At 34.2% G+C, this 21,432-nt stretch overlaps 2 protein-coding genes across 7 annotated transcripts in view; one reads left to right on the top strand and one right to left on the bottom strand.

Annotated features, from left to right (window-relative positions):
- The window catches only part of LOC111056978, a 486,313-nt gene that overhangs the window by 312,635 nt on the left and 152,246 nt on the right, over positions 1 to 21,432 (top strand). The gene's annotated exons all lie outside the window — the stretch shown is intronic.
- Positions 1,027 to 21,432, bottom strand: part of LOC111046225 — a 63,034-nt gene continuing 42,628 nt past the window's right edge. For all 3 annotated transcript variants that reach the window (XM_039439651.1, XM_039439649.1, XM_039439652.1), the window contains exons 3-6: positions 8,349 to 8,494; positions 7,048 to 7,317; positions 5,528 to 5,706; positions 1,027 to 4,114 (exon numbers count right to left, since the gene is read on the bottom strand). In XM_039439651.1, coding sequence (XP_039295585.1) covers positions 3,939 to 4,114; positions 5,528 to 5,706; positions 7,048 to 7,317; positions 8,349 to 8,485 — 762 coding nt within the window. In that variant the 5' untranslated portion in view covers positions 8,486 to 8,494 and the 3' untranslated portion in view covers positions 1,027 to 3,938. The remainder of the gene's footprint in view (positions 4,115 to 5,527; positions 5,707 to 7,047; positions 7,318 to 8,348; positions 8,495 to 21,432) is intronic.

Here is a 21,432-nt window from a genome sequence, read left to right as displayed (position 1 = left end):
ACTATGTGAAGTATTGTGACTAAACATGTCTGATCATGTCTTGTCTTGTCTTGACTAACCGGTGTATGCCCAGCCTAAGGGTTGATCAACGTTATCCACTGTTGATTATAAATGAGAATCAATTAACATATCTATAGTAATACACCTGACGAATTGGCAACGAGAAGGTACTCAACCGTTCCAGATTCCAGCGGACTATTCTCGTGCGGTTGGCTATAGTGGCTGGCTTTATAGTTTCGATATTGTTCTTTTGTAATGAATGCGAGCATTTAAATATGATTCCAGGCAGCCCTTTTATGCAGAAGATGAAGATCGGTGACTTGAAACACGTCTAGAAATTGACTATCAGATGTTATTTCTGAATCAAAATGAAAATTCTTGAATGAAAATGTGATACATATATCACTACTCGTCAAGGCAGGGTGAGCTCAAAATTTACACAACTCTTTTTTTCTTTTTTTACAACCTAATACTTTTCTTGTTTATCGACTACTAAGGGTTCGATTCCCGATTTACGGCGACATTTTAATATAATGTTTCACCTCATTATCCATGCGCAATTTTCAGATTTTTGTGGAAAATGAAAACTTCGTGTCGTAACTGGAAATATGAAAATATTAAGAGTGATTAAATTCATTTGGGTTCCGCAAATCAATAGGGATTCTACAATCAATATTAGATCTTAATTTGAAGTCAACTCTAATCAACGGTTAACGCTGATTAATCTGGAAAGAATTAATACATTTATAAATTATTGTAGACTTTTAAAAACTGTTCCTTTATCACTATCAAGTCTAAAATCAAAACGAAAACATTTACAGCCGAAGGCCCGGTTGCTCAAAAGCCGATTAAATTTTAATTTTTGGTCAATATGTCACGAGAACGAATAAGAAAAAGCTTTTTTTGTAAGAAGACTTCTCTGATTGGTTCTCGTGAAATTTATCACGATTAAAATTCAACTGGGTTTTGTGCGACCGGCACTCAAGTTTGACAGGATGGTGATAAAAATGAATGGACAATTTCCAGTTTGCTTTTAAAAATAATTATATTTTCTATCGACATAAAACTGAAAGTATTTACAAATAAAATGATTGATAACTTACATTTACATAATATGTCGGGCACTTATGTTTAGTTTTCATAGAACAAGTGATGTGCTCTACACCAATGTATAAGTGAAATAATAAACTCCAACAATTGAATTAAGCAAAACTCTCACTTCAAAACTCAATCAAACAAAATTCTCAATTTTTTTCAAAATTATCGTAGAACATCACAACTCAGCAGCCTCTCAAACGAAAATAAATTAAAACTAAAATCTTAGCCTAGAACAGCGACAATAGTTAACTTAGCTTTCGTTTAGTTAAATCACAGTCCTTTTTAATCACTACTAACTAAAATAGTTGACAGTCAAGTTTTAATTGACTTATGTAACTAGAAGGAGAAATAATGTGAATTGATTATTTGATAATAAATTAGATATTGAAGCGATAAAAATCTAAAGGAACAAAAGGATGTAACAGTATGGTACAGCATTAGGATGGTAGTGACATCCGGTGGTTCGGAACCCACCTAAAACTTAAGGCAAGTACATAATAATTCCCTTAATTATCTTAAGTAGGTATATTAAAGAAGTGGAAGTCTCAAACTCATCAGAATTTTTAAAGTTTGAGTGCCGGTTGCAAAAGCCGGCTAAACTTTAACCGTGATTAGTTTCACGAGAGCCAATCAGAGAAGGCCTTTTTGACGGTTCTCTGATAGGTTCTTGTGAAATTAATCATGGTTGAAATTTAACCGGATTTTGTGCAACAGGGCCTTAAAATTTTAAACTTCAGGCTGAAGTGCATAAACCGTACTATTATTGGAAATTGAATAGTGTTTATTCTAACTAAATCCAGATATTCTAGGTAAATCATAGTTCCAGTATTGAACACAGAATTATTCAATATAGTAAGAATATCTATATTTACCTTGTTTATCCCAATATTCCTGTGATATTTTAATTACCTCGATATTAATTATGGTAGCATATTCAGTTATGGTACTTTTCATAAATTAACTCTGAAGACTCAATATTATTTAATATTTTGCACATTTCTTGTGCAAAAAGATGAATAAACACATTCATAGTGATAATCGATCATTGTACGACTCACATAAATGGTTTAAAATCTCTATAAAAATAGAATATTCTCGGTTTCTCATTAATTTTCGATATTAAAATTGCACTTGATCTGTTTCACCGTGGAAATAGTTTCTAACCAGTCATTTATAACATCTATATTCTACCTATATTATAAACATATTTTTCTAGTAAAAACACTTGGATGATACAGTATTTTCATTGAAGATTTCTATAAAATTTGCAAATAGGTCTCATAAATTGAAAATTGCACTCGCGTCATTCCTGATTTTAACAAATATTTTCAACTACGGTTCATTGTTGCCCTATTTTTCATTGATATTTCTCTGTATATCTTTCAAATTTCCTTTCCAAGATGATGATAGATTCATTTTACCATCTTTACTTCTCGTTTCAAAAATATACATGGACGGATTAATCATTGTATAATGAATGATCTTGAAAAATATTTTCAACTACAGTAGGCCTATTTCCCTATTGATTATTGATATTTTTTAAATTTCTTTCACACTTTCTTTATTTCTAAGCTGATGAACCATTCATTCTACCATCTTTACTTTTCAAAAACATATTCAAGGATGGATTAATTATATCATTGTATAATAATAATATATCGGTCTGGTGTCAGAGTTTTCATTCTATGAAATGATATATCTGATAATAATATTGAAACACAGTACAACATATCAAGTACCCTTTTATTTCATAACAACACAATTAGTTTCAACTCTGCAAGACCCATTTTCAAGTGTAAATTTACACTTTTTGTGTAGTGGAGAAGTTGATATTGTGGTAATTATTCATATTGAATGAAAAAAACTAAGAAATTGTCAAAAACCGGCGGTTTTTTGACAAAGTGTAAATTTACACTTTTTGTGTAGTTGAGAAGTTGATATGGTGGTAATTATTCATATTGAATGAAAAAAACTAAGAAATTGTCAAAAACCGGCGGTTTTTTGACAAAGTGTAAATTTACACTTTTTGTGTAGTTGAGAAGTTGATATGGTGGTAATTATTCATATTGAATGAAAAAAACTAAGAAATTGTCAAAAACCGGCGGTTTTTTGACAAAGTGTAAATTTACACTTTTTGTGTAGTTGAGAAGTTGATATGGTGGTAATTATTCATATTGAATGAAAAAAACTAAGAAATTGTCAAAAACCGGCGGTTTTTGACAATTTCTTAGTCTTTTTCATTCAATGTAAATTTACACATTATAAAATAAAATAGTTCTTGAAGAGTCTTTACAGTTGTGTTGTGAATGATGTGGTACTTTTCCATAATGAAAACCCAAATTTAAATTGTTAACCACTTTTTATTAGTATAAAATATTATAATATTTATACAAAACCGGGTTTCGTGGCTTTACCAGCCACATCTTCAGCTGTTTGTTTTGTTCAAAACAAAGAACCAGGTTCTGTATATATTATAATATTTTATAATAATAAAAAGTGGTTGACAATTTAAATTTCTGTTTTCATCTTGAAGAGTCATTTTCAAGGGTTAATTCACACGTTTTAAAATGAAATAGCTCTTGATGAGTTGAAACTAGCTGTGTTGTTATAAAATTAAAGGGTACTTAATATATTTTTATATTGTGTTTCAGTACTTTCAAAAGTATCCCTAAAAATAAAAGTGAGTATTTAAAGCGAATAATAATGATAATATAGTGTGACCTGACTGGCTCAGGTCTGGTGTTTCCTGGAGTTTTCATTGTATGAAGTGTATCGGATAATATCATGTGATCCCAGGATAGAGAAAAGGAAAGTAGTTAGTTTTTTGGACAGTGGACAGTCTAACGCTTACTGCGTCCCTTCATAGTAAACCGTCTCCAGAAGCTAGTCTTCTTGGCACCTCCAATATCGTCATCCTCCTCATCTTCGACGTGCCTCTGGTGTCTGGAGGACGTCCTGTCCTCGGACAGGTCGCGGGTGGGCGAACCATGCCCGGAGTCGTCATCGTCTAGGACGGCTGTTGGGGAAAATTGGAATTTTAGTCGAAAAAAACGAATTCTAATCGAAAAAATAATTAAGCATTTTACATATTATTTTGTTATCTGTCTCTAGGGAGATTCATTTCAACTGGCAGTATTCCTTATGAATAACATTGATGTTTACCGTTCAACCAATACTGACAGTTTGAAGTCGGTGAGCCATGACCGGTGACTTTATAATCTATGACGGCTAGAGAAAAATTTCAGTTCATATTGAGCCAAAACAGTTTAAATAGGTCTATATTGAGGTCCAGGATGGACCAGGATAATGTCTCATCGGATGGACACATTAAACTGTCGGTTCCGGCTGATGTATGACAGTCGAAAGGCCCATTTACGCCTTGAATTATATATTGAGGCGAGGTGGGACCTTCCACTACCTCCGTAAACAAAGCCAAAGTGCATTCGTGTGACGTCAGCACAGGTAGGGCTCCTACACCAATAGAAACACTTCCTGATATAGATCAGCTGAAATCAACGAATTTTTATTGGTGTAGGAGCCCTACCTGTGCTGACGTCACACGAATGCACTAGGGCTTTGTTTACGTAGGTAGTGGACCTTCCAGCAAGGGACTCCCCACCAGCAAAAGCCATACGGTTTTTTTTTATATTGAGGTCCACTTTATAATGGCAGTATTTGTTTAACATTGGTGTTGCTATCCTTGTCTATCATTCGACAAAGCAGTTAGCGCATTCCTTTCCCACCTCCGCAACGTTTCCTGATCGTTTTTCAACAATAAATAAATTAACAGAATATTCAATCTAAATATTATGAATATGTATTATTAAATCATTAAAGAATTGTTTTAAACAAGAATTAATAGTTAATATACCGGTTAAATAAAAATACTAAGAAATTGTCAAAAACCACAGATTTATTGATACTTAGAAAGACCGGTTTCGGTTGTTACACTGAGATTGACAATGGTGTAATAACCGAAACTGGTCTTTCTAAGTATCAATAAATCTGTGGTTTTTGACAATTTTTATTATTTTTATTTAATATGAATAATTACCACAATATCAACACCTCAACTACACGAAAAGTAATATACCGGTGTCAACTATCATCTATAGAAGGTGGTGGCAAGGCAGAGAACCGGTAACGCTGCTCCTATCTTTCTCCACTGCCATTATAACGTGGACCACACTATATAAATATCATTCATCATCATATTGAGGATACTAAGGATAATAAGGATGATGCCCACATAAGCTCTTAGGCTTGTGCGTGGATGATGATGAGAGATGAAGACTACTTTTTAGGTAGTCAGGACCGACGGCTTATCGTCTCCTCCGAAAGACGGGGTGGGCGTATCTATGTGATTGCCCTGTGGTCAAAAACTTATATATCGAGATTTACTGACATCCGAGATGAAGTGAGCATTTACCTCCTTGGCCTGGACCGGAACTGGTCGGGGGACTCCTTGAGTCTCCAGTGCGGAGGAAGTCGAGGAAGTTGGACTCGCCGTTGGACTTCTTTCCCTTTTTTCCCTTGCCCGGCGCCCCGAAGCTCAGACTCTGTAGGTTCAGTTCGGCCTTTAGCTGTTCACGCGGGATGTCTTCCACTCTGCAAAAAAAAGACAATAAATGCTTCAGTTGAATTCAAAAGTAGTTGAATAAAATGTGGAAAAATCTAGTTAAGTGAATAAATTGTTGTCAGAGTTAGGCCAGCCACTAACTATACTGCAGGCATGTTGTCAAGCATGCATGTACTACGGTTACTATATCAAATATATTGTTACATTTACACAAATTTATGTTTTTTAGTAACTGCAGCATGTACAAGCTTTTTTTTGTCTTTGAGGAAAGGCTGCAAGTTGAAAATAGCTGTTTGAATTTGAGGTAAGGTTTTTGTTAGATAAAAAGGTAAAGAAATTGTCAGAAACCACAGATTTATTGATACTTAGAAAGACTGGTTTCGGTTGTTACACCATCGTCAATCTCTGATAAACCTTTTAGGTACCGGTTGGCACACCATTGTCAATCTCTGATAAACCTTTTAGTCTATCAGAGATTGACAATGGTGTAACAACCGAAACCGGTCTTTTCAACTATCAATAAATTTGTGGTTTTTGACAATTTCTTAGTCTTTTTATTTAATATGAATAATTACCACAATATCAACTTCTCAACTACACAAAAAGTAAGGTTTTTGTGTCTACGATTCTTTGTTGTTTATATTTCATTCGCTGCTCTATTTGAGGTTAAATTATTCTCTCATAATTTGTCATTTTCCAGTGGTTTATTTGTTGTTATTGGTGGTTCATTTCAATTATATTAGAGACTGTTCAATTCGTTTCGACTAATATAAACATCGGATTGTTAGTGTGCTCTTCCAGTCAGGTTTTGCTTGTACAGGCATAAGGGTATGATCATGATCATATTAGATGCATAAATAAACACCATTTTTTGTCGGCTGGGTGCTTGTTCTCAGATTTCATTTAATCATCTCTCATTCATTCATCTTCACAAACGGAAGCGTTCATGTGGCATTGTCATTCATCCCTTCATCATTATCAGCACCTGGGTTTAAAATACTCGTGAAGAGTTGCCCTTGAAAAATAAATATTATGTGCAAGTGCTTGCTTGATTATGCATGACCAAGCGTGCAGATGAGAAACAAAATGTGAAAAGAGCAATAGGAACACTCACACTGAACGCGTGCACTTGCTGGTTGCAGCTACATGCAAGTCACAACGTGTTTCAATGGCTCTCCAGATTTTGTTTCTCGGTTCATGCATGATCTGACGTGCACTTGCACATACAGTACGTTTGCAACATTCGAACACCTGGTTAGAAATTTCTCCTCCTGTCTGAATACGTTCGTCTGTATTTTTGTGTGCGGTTTGCCTTTAGACTGTCTTTTGAAAAGTTTTATAATTTTGTCAAATTTTTTAAAAATTTTTACCTGAACTCATTAGGATCCTCGACGAACGCCTGTTGCAAGTCGCGCATAATCTTCTTCCTGATTGTCTTCTTCATGGAGAGATGGCGCTCCAAGTGTTTGACATCAGTCTCAGTCAGCTGTTTCTCCTTCTTCTTCTTTTCCTTTTTCTTCTTAGTCGACGTCTGCGACATCAGCTGACTCAACTCTTCCTCGCTGGTCGACCCGACCGAGATAGCGCTGTCGTTTCCGTTGTTGCACGTTGAACTGTCAGTGTGGTGGAGGTCCTTGTCTCTGTTTGAAAAATAAAGAAAAAATAGAGTTGAATAATTTAATTTCTCTAAATTCAAAATGTTTAGCTTACCGTATATATATTTTTGGACGAAAATTGAACTTTTTACAGTAGAAACATAACCTATATTTTGGACATTTTATTAATCTATCAAAATTTGGGAATGGAATAGATTTGGGCCAAGCCTGTTGTTCCTTCCTAATCATATTTATATGATTTGTGATTCTGTCCACGAATAAAGAAATAATTGAGGATATTAAAAAAAAAATTAACCAAAATGTTTGGTGCATTGAATTCAATTCTGGTTTCTAGATGTTGCAATACAGTAACAGTGTGGTGAAGGTCCTTGTCTCTGTTAAAAAAATAAAGTTGATAAATAGATATTATTTAAAAATACACCATTATGTTTGGTGCATTGAATTCAATTGTGGTTTCTAGATCCTGCAATACTACAGTAACATAGGTCACTTATGAATGATGAGTAGTGTATTAATATTAATTCATTTTTCTATCGTTTCAATTAGGCACAATGAATAGTCCATCAAAAATTAATACTGTAAAAAAAATTGAATAAATTTAGTAGTCTAATCAGTTCGGTTACTGTAGTGAGTTCCACATTATAACATGAAAAAATATTACAGTTCTTTCAGACGTCAATGAGACGTCTATTAAGTCAATGAGATGTTACACGTTAAAGCTGGATTCTCAAATATAATTTCTATGAGTTCTTATGGTATTATCCATACTCACTCGGCCTGGCTTAGTGGGAAAAGTCCAATTGGAACTTGTGGGAATCATATTTTCACTGTTACTGCTGTATTTGAATCCAGCTCTACGTTGTGGTTAAGAGTCACAGCTCATACTGTAAGCAGTGATATCTCACTTTTATTAGTGCGTTATATTTTGTGTATTGACGTTGTATTTATTCTATGAATGTTATGTCAATAACATTATATTTATTCATTTATCTACTCTACCAAAATAAATAAATGCATCTTATTTTAATTATAAACAACTAATGGGTCTAGATTACCTGTTATACTTTCTACAGCTGTTATCCTGGTACTTGTTGTGGGGTGGTTCATCCCTTATAGCCTGGTAGTTATCGTGAAATCCGAAAATATCTCGAAGGTGCGGAATATTCCGTTCTGCAGTCTGTTGGTGCGCCATTTTGCTCCTCTGTCAACAAAAATACATAAATGAATTTTATGAAATAAACATAGAATCTCAAATTTCTTGAATGAATAAATTTAAAAAAAAAAATCATTGCAAGATAATAATTCAGGGGAATTCTAGTCCAAAATCGTTTTCACAAAGTTTAAAATTATTGTAATTAAGTTACTATACATCAATAATAATTTCAATAACTTTTTTGTTTTATAAAATGTTCATTCAATAATAGTTAGAAGTGACGAATATAGTAGGCCTAATAAATTTCATGTGAGGAATGACAAAGTTTCATGGAGATTTATTGACCGAGCGAAGTGAGGTCTAAGATTCAAGTCGACAGTTTGGCATTTCTCTTAATGTTTAAATGTTTATATGTTGCGCATTTACGGCGAAACGCGGTAATAGATTTTCATGAAATTTTGACAGTTATGTTCCTTTTTTAATTGCGCATCGACGTACATACAAGGTTTTTGGAAATTTGCATTTCAAGGATAATATCAAAGGAAAAAGGAGTCACCTTCATACGCCAATATTAGAGTGAAAATCAGACCATAGAATTATTCATCATAAATCAGCTGACAAGTGATTACACAGATGTGTGGAGAAGCCAGTCTATTGCTGTATTTCCATAAGGTCTATAGTTTCAATCAGGTACTTGTAGATGAGAATACTGCGTGAGGTCCACTGTTCACAGAACTACTAGTATGTTGGAGAAACACTTCTATACAGGTAGTATTTTTATTAAAACATATCATTCTCATTTTTTATTTTCAACTTGAAATATAGAAATCCAAACACTAAACAAAGGTGACAGGCTGACGAAATTTCTCATCAGGAGCGAAATTATCCCACTTTATTATCAAATTGTAATAAATCTTGAAATTTAACTAAATTGTAAGCTTATTTATTAAGAAATTCATTCGTATCTTTAATAAATTTATACCATAGAGAAAAGATAACATAGAAGATATCCTGTGGTGTAGGGCGTTTATGTTCCAAATTTCACTGTTAATCAAAGCCGATATTCCTAGTAGTCAAATCGCCAAATTTTTTCAGTTATATCATAGAAAAAAAGGTAGCATATTATAAAATAATGATAATATCGACTGACCTGGCTGGCTGGCTCAGGTCTGGTGTCAGAGTTTTCAGGTCGCCACCATTAGCAATTTCAGGGTCTCTGAAATATAAGAAGATATCCCATGGTATAGGTCGTTCATGTTTCAAATTTCAAGCCGATCTTCTGTTAACTCAAGCTGATTACTGTCGACTACAGTCTATTATTACTGTTTAGGCTGAGAGTGTAAGAAGGGCACAGTATGAGAGACTACCAGCGTCACATAGCTTCACCAAAAATTTTTTCAGTTTTCAGTTTCATGAGTGACGCTGGTAGTCTCTCATACTGTGCCGTTCTTACACTCTCACCCGGCCTAAACAGTAATAATATACTGTAGTCGACAGTAATCAGCTTGAGTTAACAGAAGATCGGCTTGAAATTTGAAACATGAACGACCTATACCATGGGATATCTTCTTATATTTCAGAGACCCTGAAATTGATCATGGTTGCGACCTGAAAACTCTGACACCAGACCTGAGCCAGCCAGCCAGGTCAGTCGATATTATCATTATTTTATATGCTACCTTTTTCTATGATATAACTGAACAAAGTTTGCACTTTTCTTGCTAGTTCCAAAACCTCTATAAGGATTCTAGATAACAAATTCGACTATAATCCAGAATAAATTCGAGCCAATTCAAAAACTTAAGGCCTCTTAAACCTAGATTACAAATTCGACTATAATCCAGAATAAATTCGAGCCAATTCCAAAACTTAAGGCCTCTTAAACCTAGATTACAAATTCGACTATAATCCAGAATAAATTCGAGCCAATTCCAAAACTTAAGGCCTCTTAAACCTTGATTACAAATTCGACTATAATCCAGAATAAATTCGAGCCAATTCCAAAACTTAAGGCCTCTTAAACCTAGATTACAAATTCGACTATAATCCAGAATAAATTCGAGCCAATTCCAAAACTTAAGGCCTCTTAAACCTAGATCACAAATTCGACTATAATCCAGAATAAATTCGAGCCAATTCCAAAACTTTCTACCTCTAACAATCCACTAGAAAAAGTGTCGGACTACATAACTTTATTCAGCTCACGTTTGAAAAAAGTAATGACTCCCAGATTCTCTGTTATTTCTGATGAATGATTACGCGATACTATCTCTTTACATTTGAAATTTCACTGCTTGCCTTTCATATTATTGTTCTGTAATAATAATGACAAGTTCTACTACTATAAAATAAGACCACTTCTGCCGTAATAATATTTCCAGACATTACTTATTGTTTCCCGTAAACCTACCGTACTGCGTTTATGTAATCGAAATAATATTATTATTGCCGCTGTGCGCTCTATATTTGGAACAGCTCCTGATTTAATAGTTCGTGTCTCTTCTTCTTATTCGTCTTCTTCTTCTTCTTCTTCTTCTTCTTCTTCTTCTTCTTCTTCTTCTTCTTCTTCTTCTTCTTCTTCTTCTTCTTCTTCTCCTGTTCTTATCCTTATCATCTTCTAAAAAGGAAGCACACCACTCTTCTTCTTCTTCTTCTCCTGTTCTTATCCTTATCATCTTCTAAAAAGGAAGCACACCACTCTTCTTCTTCTTCTTCTTCTTCGTCTCCTCTTCTTTCATCTTCTTCTCGTCTCCTCCTCTTTCATCTTCTTCTCGTCTATTTCTCGGTCTCTTCTTCACTCTTCTGTTCACGTCCTCCACATATTCTTGTTTTCATTCACTTCCTCTTTCAAATTCTAGTTGTGGAAAACGGCTCCTTCTTCTATATACTTCTCCTCTTCCTCCTCATCTTCCACTTCTTGTCTCCTTTCTTCTGTATCACTTTCTCTATCTTTCTTCTTCACTTTCATATCCTGATTGTGAGAATAATTCCTCCTTCTTCTCTTTCTCCTCATCTTCTATGTCTTCTCTTTCTTCTCCTCTTCAACTCTCTCTCTCTGTCTCCTAATCTTCTTACTTATTATCTTCCCCCACTCCTACTTCCTCTCTTTCTCCCTATGCTCTACTTCTTTTCTTCCTCATCCTCTCCTACTCCTAATCTTCCTCCTCAAAGATCACTTCTTCTCATCCTGCTCTTCTCTCTTCCCTCTTCTTCCTCTCACCAACCAATATCTTCTTCTTCTTCTTCTTCTTCTTCTTCTTCTTCTTCTTCTTCTTCTTCTTCTTCTTCTTCTTCTTCTTCTTCTTCTTCTTCTTCTTCTTCTTCTTCTTCTTCTTCTTCTTCTTCTTCTTCTTCTTCTTCTTCTTCTTCTTCTTCTTCTTCTTCTTCTTCCTTCTCTTCTCCTGTTCTTATCCTTATCATATTCTAAAAAGGAAGCACACCACTCTCGATTCTCTCCCCTATTTATTCATCATCAGTATTTGCTCTATTTCTCTCAGACAGTTTACCTTCATTCATTTTCGTTCCACTTCCAAGTTTTGTAAGGAAACCGATCAGAATTATTTTGTTCCACCGCTCATTCCTAACATTATTGAAAGCAACCATTGCAATATCGGACAGTTGCAGCGTTTATTTTGCAATGTAAATAGCTACTCAACTACTCTATATCTCTTCAATGGTATTTTTGATCTGCATCATTATATATTATTGTCAGTGTTATGCAAGCTTTTCAGGGATTTCTTTAGTGAAATTAAGTTCAGACTGTGAGCATTTGAACTGTCGTATAAATTAGAATTGGGACTGTTTTGGGTTTAAGTCCGTGCTACTTTTTTGGAAGTTGTGTTAAATTATTGAATGAATGAATAAATGAACTGTGACCTTTAAAAATTATAAATAGTCTTATAAATTAGAATTGGGAATGTTTTGGGTTTAAGCCTGTGGTACTTTTTTGGAAATTGTGTCTAATGATTGAATGAATAAATAAATGAACTGAGACCTTTGATTGAATAATCAATGGACAGCTTTGATGTTATTAAAGGCAGGCTGACCGTTTCAAGTGAATACGTATTACATTCTTGCTCTATTAACCTCTCATAATATGAGCCTTCTGAATTCAAATGAAATAATGATACAGTCCATCAATTATGGTTGTTATTTTTATGGGAAAACTAGCAGGTAACCCGTGCTCCGCAAGGGTCTAATTATAAACTTTAGCTACTGAAATCTAGAATTCAAATAAGGCCTACAACCATCCTCGGTTAATTAAGAATCTATATTCAAAAGTTCAAGTTAATCAGTTGAGTAGAGTTGAGACGTGATGATGCGTCATTCATGAATATCCTATCCTGTAAGCCAATTCTTCCCCTTCATCTATATAATGATGAGTCTACAATTCTATCATTAAATTTTATAGGGGTTTGAAAGTTTTTCACAATGAAAAAGGTGACAAGATCCTTGAAGAAAATCGATTCCCAATCTTTTCTTATAAATGAAAAATTTGATCATCCACAAACAATAAAATCCTTGATTGGAAATTTTTCAAGTTCAATGATAGTTTGAACAATAAATCTTCACTTATGAATGAATTATTCAATAATGAAATCCCAAATGAATTGTGAAGAATGAATAATTCAGTTCTCTCTTCTCATAGTTTCCATTGTGGCTGCTTTATCAGAAGACGATAGACTTCACCTTGACTTTCAAAAATAATTTAATTTCACTCTCATCTCTTCAGCAGAGATTACTGATTAGCAATGCTTCACACGTTCCTCATCTCTCTCACAGTTTTTCTCATTCTAATTGTCTCTCTTTCACAAACGCTCTTCTTTTTCACACGTTGGTTTGATTGGTTAATAGATTACAAGATAAAAATATACCTACCGTCAGTATTAGTGACCTTAGAAACTGTGGGTGATTCACAGCTTCAAAACTAATTAATACCCTAATTAATGCATCTTCTCAAGATGCTCTTCTTCTTTATCATCATCAACATCATCTTCTTCTTCGTTACTTCTTCTTCTCCCAATTCTGACAGTTTAAAGTGAATATCACTGTAGTTGATTTGTGCAATTAATGCACTGTAGAAGAACAATTAATATCAACCGTTAACTGAAGTGTGATCATGAACCTCAATCTTGAATCTGAATAAATGAGGAATGAATTGATCATTGATGTCGGAGTAAAACTGCTCTTTGATTAGGCTAGCTTAATTTGCAATGTTTTTCTCACAGTTGGAACAGTGAAAATAGAATATCATCAGACATAATTTAGTGGGTTTGTCTTCATGAAAGCTGTGGCGGAGAACGATTACCGTACTGGGAATAGTTGGTGTGAAAACGAAAGTTGATTTTCGTCTGTGATTTTCACAGTAGTTTTGAAGAGAAATTATCATATTGTGTTTGAGTACTTGTTACGGTAATTGGTCGTTGTCTAGATTTGTCATTAAGTTTCTAGGAGTCATCAGCCTCTTTTGTTGATAGTTTAATTAAAATAATAGAACACTTCACTTCTTGCTTTGTAAAAGTGTAAAAACATATTTACAAAGCAAGAAGTGAAGTGTTCTATCATTTTAATCAAACTATCAACCAGTAGTTCACGGTATCTAAGTTGGTTGACGGTGTCTAAAAATGTTTTGATTTCCAAGATTTTCAGGAAAGCATTTCTAAAATTTCAATCTCGGAAAATGAAGGATTTCTGACAGACTCCTGTATGAATAAGGCCCGGTTGCAAAAAAGCCGGTTCAATTTTAATCGCGATTAATTCCACGAGAACCAATCAGAGGAGCCCTCTTTTCATAAAAACCTTCTCTGATTGGTTCTCATTTTTAAATAATTATATTATTATATTTTACTGAACCACTGTTATAAATACATAAAAGCAAGATTTTTATTGCCTGTTACACAGAAGCCGGTTAAATTTAATGTTGATTAATTTACGAGAACCAATCAGAGGAGCCCTCTATTCAAAAAAACCTTCTCTGATTGGTTCTCGTAAAATTAATCAACATTAAAATTTAACCGGCTTCTGTGTAACCGGCAATAAGACTCAGATTCTGTGTCAATACAAATCTTGCTTTTATGTATTTATAACAGTGGTGCAGTAAAATATAAAAATATAATAATTATTATGTACGATAGACCTAATTGCAATTTTATAACCTGTGTAATTGTGGATCGTTGTAAATAATTGACTTCTCATCCCATTTAAATAAGATCTTGATTAACGATTTATGACTCAACTCATAATAATTATTGCTTGATAAAGTCAATTTACTTTTTACTATTGCATCGGGCTAGTTGAAGTCTCATGAAAATATTTAATTTAAGATTCAAAATTGTTTCCCGTTACCACACTAGTCCTGATTAATTTCCTTAAGAAGCTTTATTAGACAAAGCTAATTCCTACTGCAGTGAAATTATTCACTTTCCACTGTCATCATTCCTTACATATAATATCAATGATTTACATTCAACTAATGCTGACAGTTTTTAGTGAACTCAGTGTGAGTAACTTCAGACAATAATTCCAAGGTCGAAAATGATAACCGATAAACCTCTGAGCGGGAGCAATTTTCTTGAAAATTGCCTGCAAAATCATGTGGAAAATTGTTTCCTAGCTAATCAAGCATCCAACTATAGTAGATGAGAAGAATTGACCTTGAAGATGGCATAAACTTCTTCTTCATATTGGTTAGGTACCGGTATGATAAAAATGTATTAACAATAAATTGAATTTTCAACTTTCTCCTTCAAATTCAATAAAATGCCGACGAGTGAACGTTTTCTAACCGTACTTAACCTTTAGCTGGATTCGTATATCAGTATCAGTAAACGTGCCCTGTACAGTGTAGACAAATATAATCTCCATGAATTGTAATGGGACTGTTCGGCACTCACTCAGCCCGGCCGAGCGAGTATGAATAGTCCCATTAGAGCGCATGAGAATTATATTATCACTGTACCGGACACGTTCACTGATACGTCGGAATCCAGCTTGAATGTTTGAGAGTAACTTATTATTAAGTCTGGCATTTCAAGTGCATCATAATAAATAAACACAGAAGGAAATTATCAAATTAGTATTTATTAATTTGATAATAATGTTACCCAGTACCTATCTTCATAGCCACCTCTAATACAAGGCCCCGGCCTACGATATTGCAACGTCGCAGTGTAGGCCTAGAATCTAATCATAGCCACCTCTAATACATGAGGTGGCTATGATCTAATACATGATTGGTGGAAAAGATCAGCTGGTATTTTTTAAAATCTTTTTCACCAATCATGTATTAGATTCTAGGCCTACACTGCGAAGTTGCAATATCGTAGGCCGGGGCCTTGTATTAGAGGTGGCTATGCTATCTTACGTACCTATCTAATCACAAATTCATATAATAATTTAAACAACCTATATCGTATCATCCTCTATTCAAAAAATATCAAAGTCAAAATAATGATAAAATAACGTATAATTTACCGCGGGATTTGGAAACGGGAAACGATAAGAAACGGGGATTTGGAAAACTCACTGCTTGATCATAATATTATTATAACCAATACTTACTGGCCCTGATCATTTTATATAATAAGAGTTTTCAATCTTCTGAGGTCGAAATAAGATTGAAAAACTCTTATTATATAAAATGATTAGGGCCAGTAAAGTATTGGTATAATATTATGATCAATGAGTTTTCCAAATCCCCGTTTCTTATCGTTTCCCCGTTTCCAAATCCCCGCGGTAAATTATACGTTATTTTATCAATTATTTTGACTTTGATATTTTTTGAATAGAGGATGATACGATATAGGTTGTTTAAATTATTATATGAATTTGTGATTAGATAGGTACGTAAGATAGCATAGCCACCTCTAATACAAGGCCCCGGCCTACGATATTGCAACTTCGCAGTGTAGGCCTAGAATCTAATACATGATTGGTGAAAAAGATTTTAAAAAATACCAGCTGATCTTTTCCACCAATCATGTATTAGATCATAGCCACCTCATGTATTAGAGGTGGCTATGATTAGATTCTAGGCCTACACTGCGACGTTGCAATATCGTAGGCCGGGGCCTTGTATTAGAGGTGGCTATGAAGATAGGTACTGGGTAACATTATTATCAAATTAATAAATACTAATTTGATAATTTCCTTCTGTGCTTATTTATTATGATGCACTTGAAATGCCAGACTTAATAATGGGAACTTTATAATAAGTTACTCTCAAACATTCAAGACGTGGTTTCCGACGTATCAGTGAACGTGTCCGGTACAGTGATAATATAATTCTCATGCGCTCTAATGGGACTATTCATACTACTTGCTCGGCCGGGCTGAGTGAGAACAGTCCCTTTACAATTCATGGAGATTATATTTATCTACACTGTACAGGGCACGTTCACTGATACTGATATGTAGGAATCCAGCTAAAGGTTATGTACGGTTAGAAAAATTTTACTCATCAGCATTTTATAGAATTTTAAGGAGAAAGTTGAAAATTCAATTTATTTTCAGTAGGCTACATTTTTATCATACCTAACCAATATGAAGAAGAAGAAGTTTATGCCATCTTCAAGGTCAATTCTTCTCATCTACTATAGTTGGATGCTTGATTAGCTAGGAAACAATTTTCCACATGATTTTGCAGGCAATTTTCAAGAAAATTGCTCCCGCTCAGAGGTTTATCGGTTATCATTTTCGACCTTGGAATTATTGTCTGAAGTTACTCACACTGAGTTCACTAAAAACTGTCAGCATTATTTGAATGGAAATCATTGATATTATATGTAAGGAATGATGACAGTGGAAAGTGAATAATTTCACTGCAGTAGGAATTAGCTTTGTCTAATAAAGCTTCTTAAGGAAATTAATCAGGACTATTGTGGTAACGGGAAACAATTTTGAATCTTAAATTAAATATTTTCATGAGACTTCAACTAGCCCGATGCAATAGTAAAAAGTAAATTGACTTTATCAAGCAATAATGGGTTGAGTCATAAAAGTTATAAATCGTTTATCAAGATCTTATTTAAATGGGATAAGTCAATTATTTACTATGATCCACAATTACACAGGTTATAAAATTGCAATTAGGTCTATTGTACATAGTAATTATTATATTTTACTCCACCACTGTTATAAATACATAAAACCAAGATTTGTATTGACACAGAATCTGAGTCTTATTGCCGGTTACACAGAAGCCGGTTAAATTTTAATGTTGATTAATTTTACGAGAACCAATCAGAGAAGGTTTTTTTGAAAAGAGGACTCCTCTGATTGGTTCTCGTGGAATTAATCTCGATTAAAATTAAACCGGCTTTTTTGCAATCGGGCCTTATTCATACAGGAGTCTGTCAGAAATCCTTCATTTTCCGAGATTGAAATTTTAGAAATGCTTTCCTGAAAATCTTGGAAATCAAAACATTTTTAGACACCGTCAACCAACTTAGATACCGTTAAATCTGGGTTTTCGTTTGTGTGTAAATGCCGTCGTCGACCACGACAGGGTGAGGATCTCAGATTGGGTAGATTTCAATATGTCTAAATAACCTGAAAGATAATGTTCAATTATGTTTTAATGGGGGAGGTTGAGTTTATACTTTTTTATACTCTTAAATAACAATATGTTGATATTATTAGAAATGTTTGATTCTTGAATAATAAACACAAATAATGAAAAGTTATTTGATCAGCTGTTTTAGTACACTTGAAATTTGGACAATATGAATGTCAACAATGCTTGCCGTCGTCGACTGTGGAAATTTATGCACAAACAAAATAAATCGTAACTAGTATATGAATCAAAATTCGGGAAAGGGTCAGTTTTATGCTGTGCCTGTGCCTGTAGATTCTCCCCAATTACTTTAATGAATAATTGTGTATCATTTCATCATTAGAAAATATGAATAATATATAAACTTCATGAACTTAATATTGTGTATCAAATAACTTCTCTTTCTGTATCAAATAACTTCTCTTTCTGTATCAAATAACTTCTCTTTCTGTATCAAATAACTCCTCTTTCTGTATCAAATCACTTTCCTGTCTATACGTTGAACACCCACACAGGGGACACGGAACAGACATTGCTCTTTGGAATCGTGCCCTGGTTCTCAATATATAGCCACTTCATAATTTGCTACACTTACCGTATATATTATACATATATATCCACCCTTTCTGGCGGTCCAAGGCTCTACTATAAGCTTGGATTTAGCAGTACTGTAGTATTGTAGCTCCAACATTATTAAATTGCAAAGTGAAAGGAATTCCCTCTTAGAGTGAGGTCCACGTTATAATGGCAGTGGAGAAAGATAGGAGAACAACGTTGCCGATTCTCGGTCTTGTCAATGCCTTCTATAGACGGTAGCTGATACAGGTTTATTGATGTGATATCAACTGTTGATTCTCGTTTAGAATAATCAATTATATTTTATTGAGCAAAAATTATATTTTTCAATAATTTCATAATGAATTTTTAAAATTGAGATGAAATATTTTTACTATTAAATTTTGTAAAACTTTAAAGTGAAATAACACTCACATTCTTTGATGTGGTGACGTCCGTTTCGTGCTGGTATTGCACATTTTCAAGCCAAAGTTTGAGTTTCTGTTTGGTTTGAGAATGTGCAATGCCAGCACGAAACGGACGTCGCCACATCAAAGAATGTGACTGTTTTTTCACTTTGAAGTTTTACAAAATTTAATAGTAATAATAGTAGTGAAAACAAGATGGATAACTAACAATGAAATATTTTGTTAATTTAATTATATTCCTACAGTGTTGAAGAACAATCAGGCAACATAGCTAGAAAAGGACAGCGCTATCTGCTTTGTCGAATGATAGACAAGGATAGCAACACCAATGTTAATCAAATACTGCCAGTATAATATGGACCTCACTATAGTAAATGTCTCCTCAAAAGTACTACAAGCCGAGGTCTGAGCGCTTATCTTATGCACGAAATACTTGTATAGTTTGAACTGTTCCTAACAACTTGGAGAAAGCACTTTTCTCACACTATTTTCAATGGTGCAGTTTGTTTCTATGGAGAGTACATTGCCTAATTGGTTCAAAGGTGTGTTTTCACTCTTGTTTTAAAGTAAGTGAGTGTGAGTCATGTCTGGGGTTGAGTGTGTTATGAATACGTAATACTCTGAGAAATATTTACGTTTATAAATTAGTTTATTTGCATAATTATTTATTCATTTATGTTCATAAATTCATAGATACAATTTAATACAGTATCATTCTTAACTAGTAGTTCTGTGAACAGTAGACCTCACGCAATATTCTCATCCACAAGTACCTGATTGAAACTATAGACCTTATGGAAGTACAGCAATAGATTGGCTTCTCCACACATCTGTGTAATCACTTGTCAGCTGATTTATAATGAATAATTCTATAGTCTGAGTTTACTCTAATATTGGCGTATGAAGGGCGTATGCCCTTTTTCCTTTTCCTTTTTCCTTGGCGTATGCTCCTTTTTCCTTTCAGATTATCCTTGAAATGCAAAATTTCCAAAAACCTTGTATATACGTCGACGCGCAATTAAAAAGGAGCATACCTGTCAAATTTCATGAAAATCTATTACGGCGTTTCGCCGTAAATGCGCAACATATAAACATTTAAACATTAAGAGAAATGCCAAACCGTCGACTTGAATCTTAGACCTCACTTCGCTCTGTCAATAATAAAGGAAAGAGTTGGCTTATTATAGTCCGGGTCCTGTAGCTTTGCCTATCAGCGGAGAGCAACTACACTACAATACTACCCGTTCAAAAACATCGAACATCTGTAGGAAGCTTCCTCCATATAGGCATCTAGGAACTCTGGAGCGTATGTTTTTTTAAAGTAGGAATATCACCCCACGAACCATACCTTGCCAATATGCAGTTTCACGGTGGCAAAGCTACGAGACGCGTACTATACATGTACGTACGCGTCTACGGGATAGGAAATTCACGAATGACGCATCATCACGTTTGAACTACTCAAGTGATTAACTAGAAGTTTTGCATATAGATTCTTAATTCACCGATGATGGTTAGTGGCCTATTTTAAATTCTTGAAGATTTTAGTTGGCAAGTTTTTAATTAGCATCTTGCGGAGCACGGGTTTCCTGCTAGTCTATAATTGACCGAGCGAAGTGAGGTCTAAGATTCAAGTCGACGGTTTGGGATTTCTCTTAATGTTTAAATGTTTGAATGTTTGAATGTTTTTATGTTGCGCATTTACGGCGAAACGCGGTTATAGATTTTCATGAAATTTGACAGATATGTTCCTTTTTTTAATTGCGCATCGACGTATATACAAGGTTTTTGGGAATTTTTCATTTCAAGGATGATATAAAAGGAGCCTCCTTCATACGCCAATATTAGAGTAAAAATCAGACTATAGAATTATCCATCATAAATCAGCTGACAAGTGATTACACAGATGTGTGGAGAAGCCAGTCTATTGCTGTATTTCCATAAGGTCTATAGTTTCAATCAGATACTTGTGAATGAGAATACTGCGTGAGGTCTACTGTTCACAGAGCTACTACTATGATAAAGGAAAGAATTGGCTTATACATGTCCGTGATAGGAAATTCACGAATTACACATCAATACGTCTTAACTATTCAACTGATTAACTTGAAATTTTACATAATAGATTCTTAATTCAACGATGATGGTTAGTGGCCTATTTTAAATTCTTCAACATTTCAGTAGCTCAAGATTTCAGTTTGTCAAGTTTTTAATTAGAACCTTCCGGAGCATGGGTTTACCTGCTAGTCTATTTTTGGGTTATAATGCCTGTTGTTCCCATACCTGTATGTATTTTTTTTAAATAAATAAAATATAATGAAGGAAAGAATCGGCTTATACACGTACGGGATAGTAAATTAACGAACGACGCATTATCACGCTTGAACTACTGGACTGATTAACTTGAAATTTTGCATATAGATTCTCAATTCACCGAGGATGGTTATAGG

This window comes from Nilaparvata lugens, chromosome 13 (assembly GCF_014356525.2).
Source record: "Nilaparvata lugens isolate BPH chromosome 13, ASM1435652v1, whole genome shotgun sequence".
Classification (NCBI taxonomy): domain Eukaryota; kingdom Metazoa; phylum Arthropoda; class Insecta; order Hemiptera; family Delphacidae; genus Nilaparvata; species Nilaparvata lugens.
The sequence above is the reverse complement of the archived record's forward strand: the minus strand, read 5'-3'. Positions and strand labels throughout refer to the sequence as shown.